The sequence below is a fragment of the Argopecten irradians genome, chromosome 11 (genome assembly GCF_041381155.1).
Source record: "Argopecten irradians isolate NY chromosome 11, Ai_NY, whole genome shotgun sequence".
Lineage (NCBI taxonomy): Eukaryota > Metazoa > Mollusca > Bivalvia > Pectinida > Pectinidae > Argopecten > Argopecten irradians.
The window spans coordinates 24,279,242-24,295,904 of NC_091144.1; the positions used below are offsets into that span (position 1 = coordinate 24,279,242).

The following is a 16,663-nucleotide window of genomic DNA, read 5'->3' on the forward strand; positions in this document are numbered from 1 at the left end:
GATTAAAATATATCCCATCATTCCCCCGTGATTAGTGAGAACGTAGAATTGACGTACATTTATATCTGGGAAAAGTTTTCAAGATGTCGAAACGACACCGGATAGATGTTGGGGACTCCTCTAAAAGATCACGGTATATTTAATTGATGATTATGGTTTATGATTTTCTACACCAGCGGAATACATTTAAACACATAATTGATGCGATAAAAGCGTTGTCAGTAAATTGAGTGTTTGAGAAAATGTTAATACTGTCTTTCATCAGCACGAAGTAAACAAAATAAATGAGATGCCAATCTCGTCAATGTTACCTTTGTTTTACAATAATAAATCATTGATGTTTTGTTGAATTGTCCACAAGATATCCTCAAATTGTTAATAACATATTTTTTCGTGATGGCGCTCTTGTTATAATCGATTAGTTGCATAAATATGTAGGGGACGGATGAGGAGAAAATGTAGCTGCATGCATGACCATGCCAGCCAGTCTTCACGTGTAGGTCGTATTCCACCTGATTATATGCAACGTCACTCAACGTAAAGTTAAAAAAAGTGTCTTGTCGTGTTGACCTCTAACATTGTTGCAGTAGACAAGGCCACGATTTATCGCAGTCATAAAAAACAACTCTAGTCAAAATTTAAAATATTTTCAATTATTTACAGAAGTAAAAGTAATATTGACTGAAATCTATTTCAAAAACTCCAATCTTGAGCTCTTACTCCAACAATGTAAGACCTATGCAATTCCACTTCCATGACTTATATTTAGTTTGGTGCCAATTTTAAAACAGATGCTGAGAATAAAGAAAATGCACATGTAGTGGTCAGATTGGGTTTTGAACACAGGACCTCCAAATACTAGCTGGGTGCTCTATCGATTGAGCTTCCTGGTCACTGATGATCAAACCCAGTCTATAGTCTATATAGCTATAGCTAGCTGCTCATGATCATTAAACAGGAATTATATATTGCCTAAAATTTACTCTTGTGAAAATCTCTGGTGTGAAAAACTATAGCTCTATATTCTGACTGAGCCAAAGAAGCATGCTCCATTAGTTGTAAGTGACTTTATCATACATGCCATACCTCCCGGCGTGAGACAAAACCTCCCGTATTTTAAAGCCTTTTATTGTCTCCCGGCAGGAGAGACTAAATTCCCGATTTCTATAAACCCCTCCGTTTTATTTTCGTTGCCACATTTGTGTACATGCTAGGTTAATTTTAGCACGAGAGTAACCACTCCCTGACCCCCTGACCAACACCCAAGTGGCCCTAATTAGCAGCCTTGGGCTATTTCCACCTTGGCTTGTGGTGTCACTTTCACTTACGTCTGTGTATTACGTAAACTGAAGTCAAGCAGCCGATTGGCCGCCTAGAAAACAATCAGCTGGCCTTTCAATAAATTTTATGACTACAGCTAGTGAGCATTACAACAAAACAAATACTGCTTACAACTGTGAATGATTTACTCACGTTTTTAATGTTAAATAGGCCTATCTGTATTTGATGGATGTCACAAACTTTACAATCGTAATGGCCGCCATTTTGGGTAATTGTAATAGATGATCCGGATTTTATAGAATTTCCGGATTTCCTAATAACCACGTTTTTAAAAATGGAAAAAGTATTATTTTTTAGAATTTCTGTGTGAATTTATTTTTAGAAAAAAAATATATTAATAACAAAAAATTATCAGTAGTAACTGAATTTAAATAAATAAAATTAAAAAGAAATTTACTTTTTTTTCTCTCTCAGATTAAATTACATTTTGAATACTACTGTAACGATTCTGTTTTTTTTTTTAAATTTAGTGCTTGTAAATTTAGAACTTTATCTAAGTTAATTATCCGTTATTGTGAAAGATTATTAAAAAGCCCAGTCTAATATTTCGAACAATAAAACTGCTCCAGAACTGGGTGTATATAGGGATGTGACTACTTTTGCAAAACCACACATTCCTTTATTTCAGTAAAATTCAATATGAATGCAGAATTTAATCATAAAAAAGCAGATATTTAATTTATTCATATATGTCGCGCGTATACCTCCCTCTTTTGAGACCAAAATCCCTTTAAATGGTTATCAATCTCCCTCTCCACCCCTAAAAAAATATGGCATGTATGCTTTATTTAACACTCCATACTAACCCACTCCTTTTATATATATTACACTTAAACTTACCAACATAAACTACTTTAATTGAAATGAACATGTACAATTGTCTATGATATTTATCTTCAATATGTCACCATGTATATATCATTCTTACTTGTTTTTTAGGAATGACGATGGGGACAGAGTCAAAGAGGAAAAACCCAAGTCAATATTTGAACAATTCAATATACCCAAACCACAGATACAGATGAACCCATTCACAGGTATGTATGTTGCAGGTTTTATTTGTTCCACATAAGCATATATATTGTATGCAATAGATGTTTAGCATATGTTAAAAGCATACTTGGTGAAATGTCTCGGCGCATTATCATTTGAAAATGTTTAATTAGGCACATCAGTTCTCATTTTACAGTAATCTTTTCCGTATTCATTTTAGTTTGATAAATCAGCTGTTTCTAGAAAAAGAAATTGCTAATATGTATATATGTAAACATAATTTGGTCAATAATATTCAGACCAATTCTAGTTGTCATTGTTATCTTAAAAACTATTTAATTGATGATGTGATTTTGTTTTCCTTTTACAGGTTTACCATACTCACCTAGATACTTTGAATTATTTAATAAAAGAAGCAAATTGCCAGTATGGGAGTACAAGGAGAAATTCATGGAAGTTCTAAACAAAAACCAGACTTTGGTTCTGGTGGGAGAAACAGGTTCCGGAAAAACAACACAGGTGTGATATGAAACATAAGGACAATTTTATCTGTGGTACTGGATATGGTTTACATTGTACTAATATATTGCCTTGGTTTGGTTTATGTTTTATTATTAAGTAGCACATTGTTTAAAATTACATGGTACAATGTCCATGTACCTTAGATAAGTTTGAACATGATAATTAAATATTGATCATTGAGGGTCCACCTAGTTAATAGGTGAGACAGTTACCAAAACCAGGTCAACGCGACCTAATTTTTACCTATTAATCAAACTGATGTATCTGCATTGTGTAAAATTCTTCTGAATATGATTGTGTCGGTCTCTTTTCGAACATCATTCATGATCATGTAGAAGTCATTTAAGAATTTATTTGCTGACAATTTACTGAATCCTGTGAATTCTAAAGTTACAAGTCTATTGCTCAACCAATCAAACTTATGAAAAGTTCTCTTTAGCAGAGAGGCATGTTTTGGCCAGTTTTCACCAGATTATAATATTGTAATTTGTATTTGTGATATAGATACCCCAGTGGTGCCTTGAGTGGGTAAGGGCCAGGTTTGCCAAGAAAGGAGTTGCTTGTACCCAACCCCGTCGAGTGGCAGCCATGTCAGTGGCACAGCGTGTGTCGGAGGAGATGGATGTCGGACTTGGTCAGGAAGTGGGATACAGCATTCGATTTGAGGATTGCACCTCATCAAAAACACTTTTAAAGTAAGATATGTTATTTTCCTCAACCATATTAGTTTGTGTAACAACACTTCCTGTCTAAACACTGCGGCCAGATACATTATCTTTTGGTTTGTTTTGTCAAGCATCTTTTTAATATCCATTTTAAGTTCTAGGAAATTCAGAGTACCAAGAGAAAAATCATCAACCTTTATTCATTACTCAATATGGGTAATGTCTAATGTGGGTTTTAAACTCACAGCCCAGAGGTTGAGGGCTAGTGTTAGATTGTCAATTACATTATTTACCACTCAGTTGTCATGTCTCCCAAAAACCTAAAGACAGGTATATGTACATTTAACACAGTTTTAATTGTTAGCATGAAGTTAATGGGATTGTCAGGACATTCAGTTGACCCTCAACTTTCAACAGTTTCAGAAGTCAAATCACAGGTTTAAAAACCCAAGCTAAGGAGTCTACTAGATGTCTTTATTCTCGTTTGAATACTTCGTATATATGAAGAGAAATTATCAATTTCACAAATTAAGAGTATTGTCAGCACAGTACCTATGTCTATAAGCAACTGTTTTACTTTATCATATTGATATTTTCTTGTTGTTAATAGATATATGACAGACGGTATGTTATTGAGAGAAGGTATGTCAGACCCATTGTTAGAAAACTACGGTATCATCATGCTTGACGAGGCTCACGAGCGTACTCTAGCAACAGACATCCTTATGGGTCTACTGAAGGAGGTAGCCAAGCAGAGATCAGACCTGAAAATCATCATCATGAGTGCTACCTTGGATGCCGGGAAGTTTCAGGTACCTGATAGGATGTGTTTAAATCAGTGGTTGAGATTATGATTTTAACTTCAAAATTGGATTTAAAGAGTTTTCCAGTTTCTAAATTAATATTATTTACTTCAGTTATAAAATATCAATAACTGTGAAAATGCAGGTTTAAAATGGCATTGTAAAACTATACTGAGCATTTTCACAAAGACTGTGATTTTCACATTAACACAATACGATCCAAATACAGTCATTCATTAAAATGGTTTTGTTTAAATTCTAGTATTAAAAATGCTTTACAAAGAGAATTGACTATTTAAAAACAACACACTTGATTTCAGAATTACTTTGACAATGCACCACTGATGAGCGTCCCTGGACGTACCCACCCTGTGGAAATCTTCTACACACCAGAGCCGGAGAGGGATTACCTGGAGGCGTCGATAAGGACGGTGGTCCAGATTCACATGTGTGAGGAGAAGGAGGGAGATATACTCTTGTTCCTCACAGGACAAGAGGTCAGTAGATATTATCTACACTGCTGGATTTATATCGGATTTGCATATTACAGAGTTATCTGCACTTGCGGGTAGGTATTGATTGTGACGTCATGTTTTTGTGAGCGTAACATCATACTTTTCGGAGAAAATGATGTGAATTGCGCTCACAAAATAATGACATAACAATCGATACCTACCCGCAAGGGAGCTAACTTTTGATATGCAAAGACGGAATAGCTCTATCGTAATTAAAATTCTGTAATTTTAGATTAGAGTTATCTGCCCTGTTAGGAAACTGTTGTTATACCAGTTGTTTGGTAGAGCCGCATTTATTTATGAAGAAAACAAAAAAAAATGTTCACCAAATATTTGATGTAATATTAAGTGTATAACACAGCCCAGTTTTACAAACATTCCTAAGGAATTCTTTAACTTACAATTTCCCATAGGCAAGCATTACAGAAGTAAAAGAAAAAATGGTAAGTTAAGGAACCTTCCTTCAAATATGTAAAGCATTTCTATGGAAGAGTGTTTGTGAAACTGGGCCAACAAGATTGCAAACACAATTTTAAAGTCCAGTTAGTCTATAGTCTTGCTTTGGTTGACAAATATTTTTACTGAAAATAAAAACATATTACATGAATCTCATTTCCAACTTACAGGAGATTGATGAAGCTTGTAAACGAATACAGAGAGAAATTGATAATTTGGGACCAGAAATTGGAGACATGAAATGTATACCCCTATATTCCACACTTCCACCTAATCTACAACAGAGGATATTCGAGCCTGCTCCTGCAAAAAAAGCCAATGGTGCAATCGGAAGAAAAGTTGTTGTTTCAACAAATATTGCTGAGACATCTTTAACAATAGACGGTGTTGTGTTTGTGATAGATCCAGGTTTTGCAAAGCAAAAAGTAAGTACAAAAATGAAATGTAGATAATATGATAAAGGATTATGATAGAAGTGGCTTTCAAAATTTTGATGTTTAGTTTCTTTGCAGATACAAATGAAATATTATGATAGTATCTTGCATTTACAAATGAAAAATTCATGTAAATGATATTAAAATTTTCAGTTTTGTTGATTCTAAAAATAATTGTTTGGTTTGGTAATATGATAATTTCAATTCTGCTCTACAAAGGTGTACAACCCTCGTATACGAGTGGAATCATTATTAGTGACCGCCATTAGTAAAGCAAGCGCCCAACAGAGGGCAGGACGAGCCGGAAGAACACAGCCAGGAAAGTGCTTTCGTCTATATACAGAGCGAGCATACAAACAGGAAATGCAAGAAAACACATACCCAGAAATCCTTAGATCAAATCTAGGTTCCGTAGTGCTACAACTGAAGAAACTTGGTATCGACGATTTGGTTCACTTTGACTTTATGGACCCTCCAGGTTAGTGTCAAGATATAATTTATGTATTGACAAATACTATCTCATCATAGTGGAGAATCTTTAATTTAAGTTAATCTAAGCTTAAATAACCATCCTTGTGGCAATTTGTCCCTTGGTATTTTGAATGTAATAGACTTTACTTTTGTTACAAATATGAATGTTTCAGAGAACTTTGTAATTCAAATTATCCTTGAAAACTTTGGGTTACAGTATTCAAAAGAATTTGTGTGTTGCTGTTGTAAATAATATTAAGAATAAATTTTTTTTTATCAAATTCGTGAAACTTAACTTTATCATTGCCTAGCCCCTGAGACATTGATGAGAGCTTTAGAATTGCTGAATTACTTGGCTGCCCTTGACGACGACGGAGAACTGACAGAACTCGGGTCTATGATGGCTGAATTCCCACTCGACCCACAGTTGGCCAAGATGGTGATAGCTAGCTGTGACTTTACCTGTTCCAACGAGATTTTGTCTATAACTGCCATGCTGTCAGGTAATATATGTGACCCGTGATCAAGACAACTAATCTTACTCCTTACTTAACCTAGGTTTTAATATTAATAACCATGGCAATTCAGATAAAATTGAAGCTTCAAGTTTGAATCCAATTTATGTAGACAGCTAAATTTACCATCATATCTTTAAAATGTGCATTCATTGTATTAAATCTTTATTTAGCATTGTGCTCCCATAAATTGACATATTATCACAATTAATCTAGTTAATTGATAATCTATTTGATGTAAGTTCACTATTTGATCTGATAATGAAGCATTGTAAGTTTAACAAATTCATTTTAAAAACTTGGGAATAAGATCTATTCATTAAAGCTTATTTGGCTATTTAGTAATTTAAGTGGATGTGAATCTACTGAGCTCATTATCCTAAAATTTAAGCTGAAAACAGTGTTCTCTACTTTGAAATAAAACATCTGGTGTAAAAAAAATTACACTTAATGGAAGCTTTAAAGAACGATGTTTTGACAAAAAAATATCTTCTGAAGACACTGAAGCTGTTCCTTCGTTGTAAGTTTAAATGATAAATTAGACTTTTACAGCCATTATCACAAACTTGTGGTAGTTTTGGTATGCTAATCACTTACTCGTACCCCTAGTTTAGACGTGATATAAGATCATGGTTGATATGCTATTGTATATAGACCCTTGTTCCAACATGCAATCAGTTACTATATGCCCTTGCGTCAATACACATCTACAGCTGTCATAGGTCATTATGTTCATTGGGAATAACAGATATTACAGGCCATTGTGTCTATACTATAAGGCTATAAGTTATCATTGACCCATATATATGTTGATGTGATACTCAATTACAGTTTAAATAGGTGTTTGTATCAATATTCTGTTATAGTTATCATAGATCTATTAATTCAAATGTATAAAGTAAGGTGGCATGTGTGAGCTGTGTTCAATACAAAATCCTCATGTTTAATCCTTTATGACTAGCTGTCTAGTTACCTTTCACTCTAAACCCATAAACTGCTGTGTTACGTCGGACCCCTGGGTATATATAATATCGTTGGCTGTACGACTCGTGGCTAATATACTGGCTTCCTTTTAGTCCTCTTCCTATCAGTTATGCCTGTGACAGACTAGGTTACTAATGCCGATGCGGATGGGCTCTGTGCCCGGCCCCGTATCACCCGTTTAGTCCCACAGTGTTTTGTGCGACCGACCGAGGCAAAGAAGGCTGCTGATGAGGCCAAGATGAGGTTTGCTCACATAGACGGGGACCACCTCACCCTTCTCAACGTCTACCATGCATTCAAACAGAGTGAGTATCTGTCAAAAACTGGGAATTATCAACTAAATTGTCTAAAGTTCATTGTTTATGCAGTATATCAAAATTTAAGATGTCATCACTTACATCATCGTCGGAGACCCATGGGTGATCGCACTACACTACGCTACACTTATCAACCCGTGGGCGTACTCGATCTCATAGCTTCGTTTCAATGACATCATTCTATTTTCAAAATGAGAACTCTTCAGGCTTGGAGGGAAAATATTTATGGATATCAATGGCTGCGCCTATGAAGACATGCCGCTTCTGTGGCAACTTTGTGAAATGTCATTATCTTCCGACGAGTCCTTCCCAATGTAAGTGGCCCGAAAGCCACGAGATTCTAAAAAGTCGCTCTGTTCTTTCATTATTGAAACAAGTGGTGAAATAACCAACACTGCACAATTTGAATCTCCGTCATTCTTTTCTGTCCATAATTGTTGAAAGGCCTGATAGCGCAGACTCTTACCCCCACCTGTCTTCACCGACAGATAAACATCTTTTCCTTCCAATAAAGCCTCAAAACTTTTCTTTTGAAATTCTTTTAGTACCGGAATGGCAAATCGTTCCAATACACTCGAAAACTGAAAGGGCGACGCCATCTTTATTTCTAGACTACCTATTCGGTTTTGTTAAGTCTAATGTGATTGGTCAAATTATGCGATGGGTGTGCGTGACGGAACCAATGAAAATGCCTCATTAATTATTCCGGAGTTCGAGATGAAGGTCGGGATTGCTCTCAGCAGGGGATATTAACGTTAGTGTATATATCGCCTGGGTTACCGAGGATGCACTTACATGTGCATGAAAAATTTAACACATTTTACATTTAAAGTGGTCCAAATTAAATAAATGGTTACATTGTGTATTTCTGAAGTAAATGTTTTTATGCAGCATTAACCATTTCAAATATGGTATACAGTAAACTTTAGAGCAATATAACAGACTATGTTCCTCTATATGATAATGTGTTGACTGGTACCACTCTCATATACTACTCATATACTTGGATAATTCCATCACCAGTATTGAGTTAATTAGGTTGTTACTAAACAAGTAATTAGTTTAGTGGCAAATATTTGACCTAATTATTAAATGTAGATTCGATGGTATTATATCTATGGTTTCAGGCCAGGAAGATCCTCAGTGGTGTTATGACAACTTTGTTAACTTCCGATCACTGAAGAGTGCCGACAACGTGCGGCAGCAACTGGCCAGAATCATGGACAGGTTCAACCTACGGAGATCAAGCACAGATTTTACGAGCCGAGACTATTACCTTAATATCAGGAAGGCACTGGTGTCGGGATTTTTCATGCAGGTCTGTATATTAGGAATTACTCATTAACCTTTTCCATCAGATGTAATTGTACAAATTAGAAATGGATGTATAAAACTAGAAAAATATTGTATGATTGATTTACCTGGAGTCTTATTTCTAGAAATTTGTTGATGTTAATTTCTATCAAAAAAGTAGGATCAAAGTTAAAAAAAAAAAAAAAAATTAAGAAATCTGAAAAATTAAGGAGTGCTGAAAAGAAAGTAGGCCCTTTTTTATACCAGAGATATACAGGATTCAGATTGTCTGTCTGTCTGTCTGTAATTTGTTCTAATGGATGACGGGTCGAAGTTCCTTTTATAAATGTCAATGCTGTATGGTCGATGGGTAAATGTTATCCAATAATAACAGTTTCTTAGAGTGTTACATTTACTGTTATTGACCTTATTTATGTCAGGTTGCCCATTTGGAAAGGACTGGTCATTATTTGACAGTGAAGGACAGTCAGATTGTCCAACTACATCCCTCTACATGCCTTGACCACAAACCAGAGTGGGTCCTCTACAACGAGTTTGTATTGACCACCAAGAACTACATTCGTACAGTGTCTGACGTCAAGCCCGACTGGTATGTATTTACCTTCACGAATACCATATTAAAACATATAGCAAAGGGAGACAAGGTAGGAATCAAATAATAAAAATACTGAGAAGAAAAAAAATCAAATAAAAAAAATGCATTTGGCATGTACTAGTTTGCTTTATAAAATTTTCATAGTCTTCATAGTTAAATTTTATTATATAAGGACATATGTATTTAATTAATTAAATAATATGATAAATGTTTGTCTTAAGCTTAAAACTTCATTACATATATCAATCCAATGTCTTTGTAGGTTGATAGCTGTTGCCCCACAATACTACGACATGGAGAACTTCCCTCAGTGTGAAGCTCGACGACAACTAGAAAGGATTATTGCTAAAATGCAGACCAAGCAGTACCAAGAAGGATTTTTAACACGCCATATTCTTCATTATTAGCTTTGAAAATCAAAGACTGGTATTTTCACATTGATATATTACATTAAAAAAAAAACAATCTACAATCTTGTTATACACTTATAGGTGTTGAATTACTTCAGTAAACTCGATCTACAATCTTGTTATACACTTATAGGTGTTAATACTTCAGTAAACGATCTACAATCTTTGTTATACACTTTATAGGTGTTGAATACTTCAGTAAACTCGAATCTACAATCTTGTTATACACTTATAGGTGTTGAAATATACTTCATACTATACAATCTTGTTATACATATAGGTGTTGAATACTTCAGTAACTCGATCTACAATCTGTGTTATACAGACTTATAGGGTGTTGAATACTTCAGTAAACTCGATCTACAATCTTGTTATACACTTATAGGTGTTATATACTTCAGTAACTCGATCTACAACTTTCGTTATACTCGATCGATCTAGAACAATTCTTGTTATACACTTATAGGTGCTTAATACTTCAGTAAACTCGATCTACAATATTGTTATACACTTATAGGTGTTGATATACTTCAGTAAACTCGATCTACAATCTTGTTATACACTTATAGGTGTTATAATACTTCAGTAAACTCGATCTACAATCTTGTTATACACTTATAGGTGTTGAATACTTCAGTAAATACTCGATCTACAATTCTTGTTTACACACTTATAGGTGTTGAATACTTCAGTAAACTCGATCTACAATCTTTGTTATACACACTTATAGGTGTTAATACTTCAGTAAACTCGATCTACAATCTTGTTATACATTTATAGGTGTTGAATACTTCAGTAAACCTCGATCTACAATCTTGTTATACACTTATAGGTGTTGATATACTTCAGTAAACTCGATCTACAATCTTGTTATACACTTATAGGTGCTTAAATACTTCAGTAAACTCGATCTACAATCTTGTTATACACTTATAGGTGTTGAATACTTCAGTAAACTCGATCTACAATCTTGTTATACACTTATAGGTGTTGAATACTTCAGTAAACTCGATCTACAATTCTTGTTATACACTTATAGGTGTTGAATACTTCAGTAAACTCGATCTCAATCTTGTTATACAATACTTTGTTCGATCTACAATCTTGTTATACACTTATAGGTGTTGAATACTTCAGTAAACTCGATCTACAATCTTGTTATACACTTATAGGTGTTAATACTTCAGTAAACTCGATCTACAATCTTGTTATACACTTATAGGTGCTTAATACTTCAGTAAACTCGATCTACAATCTACAACTTATAGGTGTGAATATACTTCAGTAAACTCGATTTACAATCTTGTTATACACTTATAGGTTGCTTTATACTTCAGTAAACTACAATTTGTTATACACTTATAGGTGTTAAATACTTCAGTAAACTCGATCTACAATCTTGTTATACACTTATAGGTGTTAAATACTTCAGTAAACTCGATCTACAATCTTGTTATACACTTATAGGTGTTAATACTTCAGTAAACTCGATCTACAATCTTGTTATACACTTATAGGTGTTGAATACTTCAGTAAACTCGATCTACAATCTTGTTATACACTTATAGGTGTTAAATACTTCAGTAAACTCGATCTACAATCTTGTTATACACTTATAGGTGTTATATACTTCAGTAAACTCGATCTACAATCTTGTTATACACTTATAGGTGTTAAATACTTCAGTAAACTCGATCTACAATCTTGTTATACACTTATAGGTGTTAATACTTCAGTAAACTCGATCTACAATCTTGTTATACACTTATAGGTGTTAATACTTCAGTAAACTCGATCTACAATCTTGTTATACACTTATAGGTGTTGAATACTTCAGTAAACTCGATCTACAATTTGTTATACACTTATAGGTGTTATATACTTCAGTAAACTCGATCTACAATCTTGTTATACACTTATAGGTGTTATATACTTCTGTAAACTCGATCTACAATCTTGTTATACACTTATAGGTGTTAATACTTCAGTAAACTCGATCTACAATCTTGTTATACACTTATAGGTGTTAATACTTCAGTAAACTCGATCTACAATCTTGTTATACACTTATAGGTGTTAAATACTTCAGTAAACTCGATCTACAATCTTGTTATACACTTATAGGTGTTATATACTTCAGTAAACTCGATCTACAATCTTGTTATACACTTATAGGTGTTATATACTTCTGTAAACTCGATCTACAATCTTGTTATACACTTATAGGTGTTATATACTTCAGTAAACTCGATCTACAATCTTGTTATACACTTATAGGTGTTATATACTTCAGTAAACTCGATCTACAATCTTGTTATACACTTATAGGTGTTATATACTTCAGTAAACTCGATCTACAATCTTGTTATACACTTATAGGTGTTATATACTTCAGTAAACTCGATCTACAATCTTGTTATACACTTATAGGTGTTATATACTTCAGTAAACTCGATCTACAATCTTGTTATACACTTATAGGTGCTATAGGTGTTATATACAGTACTTCAGTAAACTCGATCTACAATCTTGTTATACACTTATAGGTGTTATATACTTCTGTAAACTCGATCTACAATCTTGTTATTACACTTATAGGTGTTTAATACTTCAGTAAACTCGATCTACAATCTTGTTATACACTTATAGGTGTTATATACTTCAGTAAACTCGATCTACAATCTTGTTATACACTTATAGGTGTTGAATACTTCAGTAAACTCGATCTACAATCTTGTTATACACTTATAGGTGTTATATACTTCAGTAAACTCGATCTACAATCTTGTTATACACTTATAGGTGTTATATACTTCAGTAAACTCGATCTACAATCTTGTTATACACTTATAGGTGTTAATACTTCAGTAAACTCGATCTACAATCTTGTTATACACTTATAGGTGTTGAATACTTCAGTAAACTCGATCTACAATCTTGTTATACACTTATAGGTGCTAATACTTCAGTAAACTCGATCTACAATCTTGTTATACACTTATAGGTGTTATACTTCAGTAAACTCGATCTACAATCTTGTTATACACTTATAGGTGTTAATACTTCAGTAAACTCGATCTACAATCTTGTTATACACTTATAGGTGTTAATACTTCAGTAAACTCGATCTACAATCTTGTTATACACTTATAGGTGTTATATACTTCAGTAAACTCGATCTACAATCTTATACACTTATAGGTGCTAAATACTTCTGTAAACTCGATCTACAATCTTGTTATACACTTATAGGTGTTAAATACTTCAGTAAACTCGATCTACAATCTTGTTATACACTTATAGGTGTTGAATACTTCAGTAAACTCGATCTACAATCTTGTTATACACTTATAGGTGCTAAATACTTCAGTAAACTCGATCTACAATCTTGTTATACACTTATAGGTGTTGAATACTTCAATAAACTCGATCTACAATCTTGTTATACACTTATAGGTGTTATACACTTCAGTAACCTCGATCTACAATCTTATACACTTATAGGTGCTAAATACTTCAGTAAACTCGATCTACAATCTTGTTATACACTTATAGGTGTTATATACTTCAGTAAACTCGATCTACAATCTTATACACTTATAGGTGCTAAATACTTCTGTAAACTCGATCTACAATCTTGTTATACACTTATAGGTGTTATATACTTCAGTAAACTCGATCTACAATCTTGTTATACACTTATAGGTGTTATATACTTCAGTAAACTCGATCTACAATCTTATACACTTATAGGTGCTAAATACTTCAGTAAACTCGATCTACAATCTTGTTATACACTTATAGGTGTTGAATACTTCAGTAAACTCGATCTACAATCTTGATTTATTATACCACTTATAGGTGTTACCACTATGTTCCCGGCGACCACGGTAGCCCCGTTTTCCCGAAACGTGGTGCGCCGTGGAATTTTGGGCTACTTTTTGTCTCTGTATTCAAGTTGAGCTAGGTCTTGTGAAGTTTTGCCACGGTCTTTTAACGGATTACGTTGTGGACCGTGGATATAAGGGAAGTGCTGTTCCCGGAGGTTAAAGGTACACTACGGTTTTACCACGGTTTATCAAGGATACCACTACGTTCTCTCTAGGCCTGTTACGATCTGATGAGGTCTGCTACGTTTTACACGTTTTGATCAAGCTCCGATACGTTTTTCACGGTCCGCCGATGCTTACTAGGCTAGGGATGAAAGTCTGATGCCGGCTTTTTTTGTAGCAAATGAAACAATATTTAATGCCGAAAATGTCATTTTAAAACACGTTTTAATTACAAAATGTGTTAAAAGAAAATAAATCTTAATTATATTTGGTCTAATTCTACGCAAATATTTTTTTCTGTAATGGTTCTCACTTAATCTCACTTAGCTTTGGTATAATTTGATGGTTTTAAATGTGTTTGATAATGACTATTTCTATTTGTTAATACAAATAATTCCATGAGGTAGCAAATATGTACATGTACCAGGCCAGGCAATGTTACTCCATCATATATTGCTTGCAACGTAAGACCGTAATAAGACGTAACATGCCGTATCACGTCGGGCTTTCAACCGCTACAAGCCGTGATGTGCCTTGACAGAACGCATCGAAACGTGTATCATCCACCCTGGCTTGCCGTCAAAACCTTGACAAACCTGGACAAAACGGCACAAAACGTGCAGCCAATCGGCATCAACCGTGATAAAACGTGGGAAAACGCAAGACCGGCACAAAACTTGAAATCACCATGAAATTCGGGGAACGTGCTTGCTGCCCGTTCCACCACGGACCGCCTGGAAGTTTTGTTACGGCCTCGTACGCACTGTTACGTTTTGTTACGTCAATACCGTTTTATTACGTCCTGTTGCGTTCACCGTCTGTACCGTGACTGCCGTGGCAAATTTTTTGACAGTTTAAAAATCTGGCACGGCATCCACGGTAATCACGACAGCTCACGTTTGTCTATCACGTCCCTTCTGCGTTGTCAAAACGTTGTTCTCGCGGTCACCACGTTTTGTCCACGGTGGCCTGAAACGGGGCTGTCGTGGCCGCCGGAAACATAGTGTAAACCTAGCATTAGTTGGACATCTTACAGACAAAAAGACAGCTAACTACTATTGTAGCGGAAAATACATTACCTGGTAAAGTTTGTCAGAAGGAATGTTTTCCCCATTACATGTTATCTGGAAAGCGAAGCAAATAAAGGACCAAATCTTAGCAATTGATATAGATCTCTTGGAGGATGGAGTGGAAAAATTACACAAAGGTATGAAGTAACATTAAGGAAAAGGCGCAACTAAGAATCAATGATTACGAACTATTCAAGGTGGTCAAGGGACGAAATCGTCTAACTAACAGACCGAAGGTAGGTAAACCAGGTAGGTAGGTATGTTGTATATACATCCTGCTACTTATCGGAGTGTAGCTTCGTATTATTGTAGCTCAAAAGACAGAGATTCGTTTTAATCGGAGTGTTGCATTGGAAGGGTTAACTACGATGTTGGTCACAAAGTATAGACCAGACCATACGGTTGGTGGTGAGAAGGAGACATGCTATTATGAAGGAAGAAAACTATATACGCTGCATTAGACATTTGAGAAAAGTAACGCAAGCGGCAGCCATTAGCTTTCTTAGCGAATGCCAATTCATCGTATCCGTGTTTAATTATATTAGTTTGTCTGTTATAATGATTCCCTGAGAGGCTATTGAATAAGTAAGGAAGGATTTGGAAGAGACCGTTATCAAAGAGTTGTGTAAGATTGCAGGAGTGGTCAAATCTAGATCGACGCTATCACGACCAACCTCTTCAGGCTTTGATTAGGAAAACTGTCTGGACTACTAATTTCATTTCAATTAGTACACGCATGCAACATACACATCGTTATCTCATGCTTGGCGTGTTTACTTGACTAGTTAGCGATCCATACCCGAGACTACCAACGCAAATAAACCAGTCCATCTGAAGGGTTATGTTAAACATTTTAAAGGCATAGGTCAAGAGGCTGGAATTAACTTAACAGGTAGCAGGCTCTGAAGGAAAAAGATAGAGGGAGAGGATACAAGAAGAATTATGATACAAAAGTGAGGGAGTCGATGAACACTAGAGAAAGATCGAAATACTATTAGAATGTCAAACATATATACATGTAATGGCAGACCGATGATTTGTTTGTTTGTTTAGTTAAATAACGTCCTATTAACAGCTAAGGTCATGTAAGGACGACTTCCCATCTATATGGTGTGTTGCATGTATGAAGTGCGTGGTGTGTGTTTTGGGAGACTGCGGTATGTTCGTGTTGTGTCTTCCTGTATAGCGGAACTCTTGTCCTTTTAT

The 16,663-nt window shown here is 34.8% G+C and overlaps 1 protein-coding gene across 1 annotated transcript; it reads left to right on the forward strand.

The window, feature by feature from the left end:
- The first annotated feature begins 2 nt into the window (after window positions 1-2).
- LOC138335075 (putative pre-mRNA-splicing factor ATP-dependent RNA helicase PRP1) lies at window positions 3-10,377 on the forward strand. Its single transcript, XM_069283979.1, has 13 exons — window positions 3-133; window positions 2,281-2,378; window positions 2,705-2,853; window positions 3,361-3,551; window positions 4,132-4,333; window positions 4,645-4,821; window positions 5,466-5,720; window positions 5,949-6,207; window positions 6,512-6,703; window positions 7,882-8,004; window positions 9,144-9,334; window positions 9,750-9,919; window positions 10,188-10,377. Exons 1-13 carry the CDS (start codon window positions 84-86, stop codon window positions 10,330-10,332), a joined length of 2,202 nt encoding a protein of 733 aa, XP_069140080.1. The 5' UTR covers window positions 3-83; the 3' UTR covers window positions 10,333-10,377.
- Window positions 10,378-16,663: the final 6,286 nt, after the last annotated feature.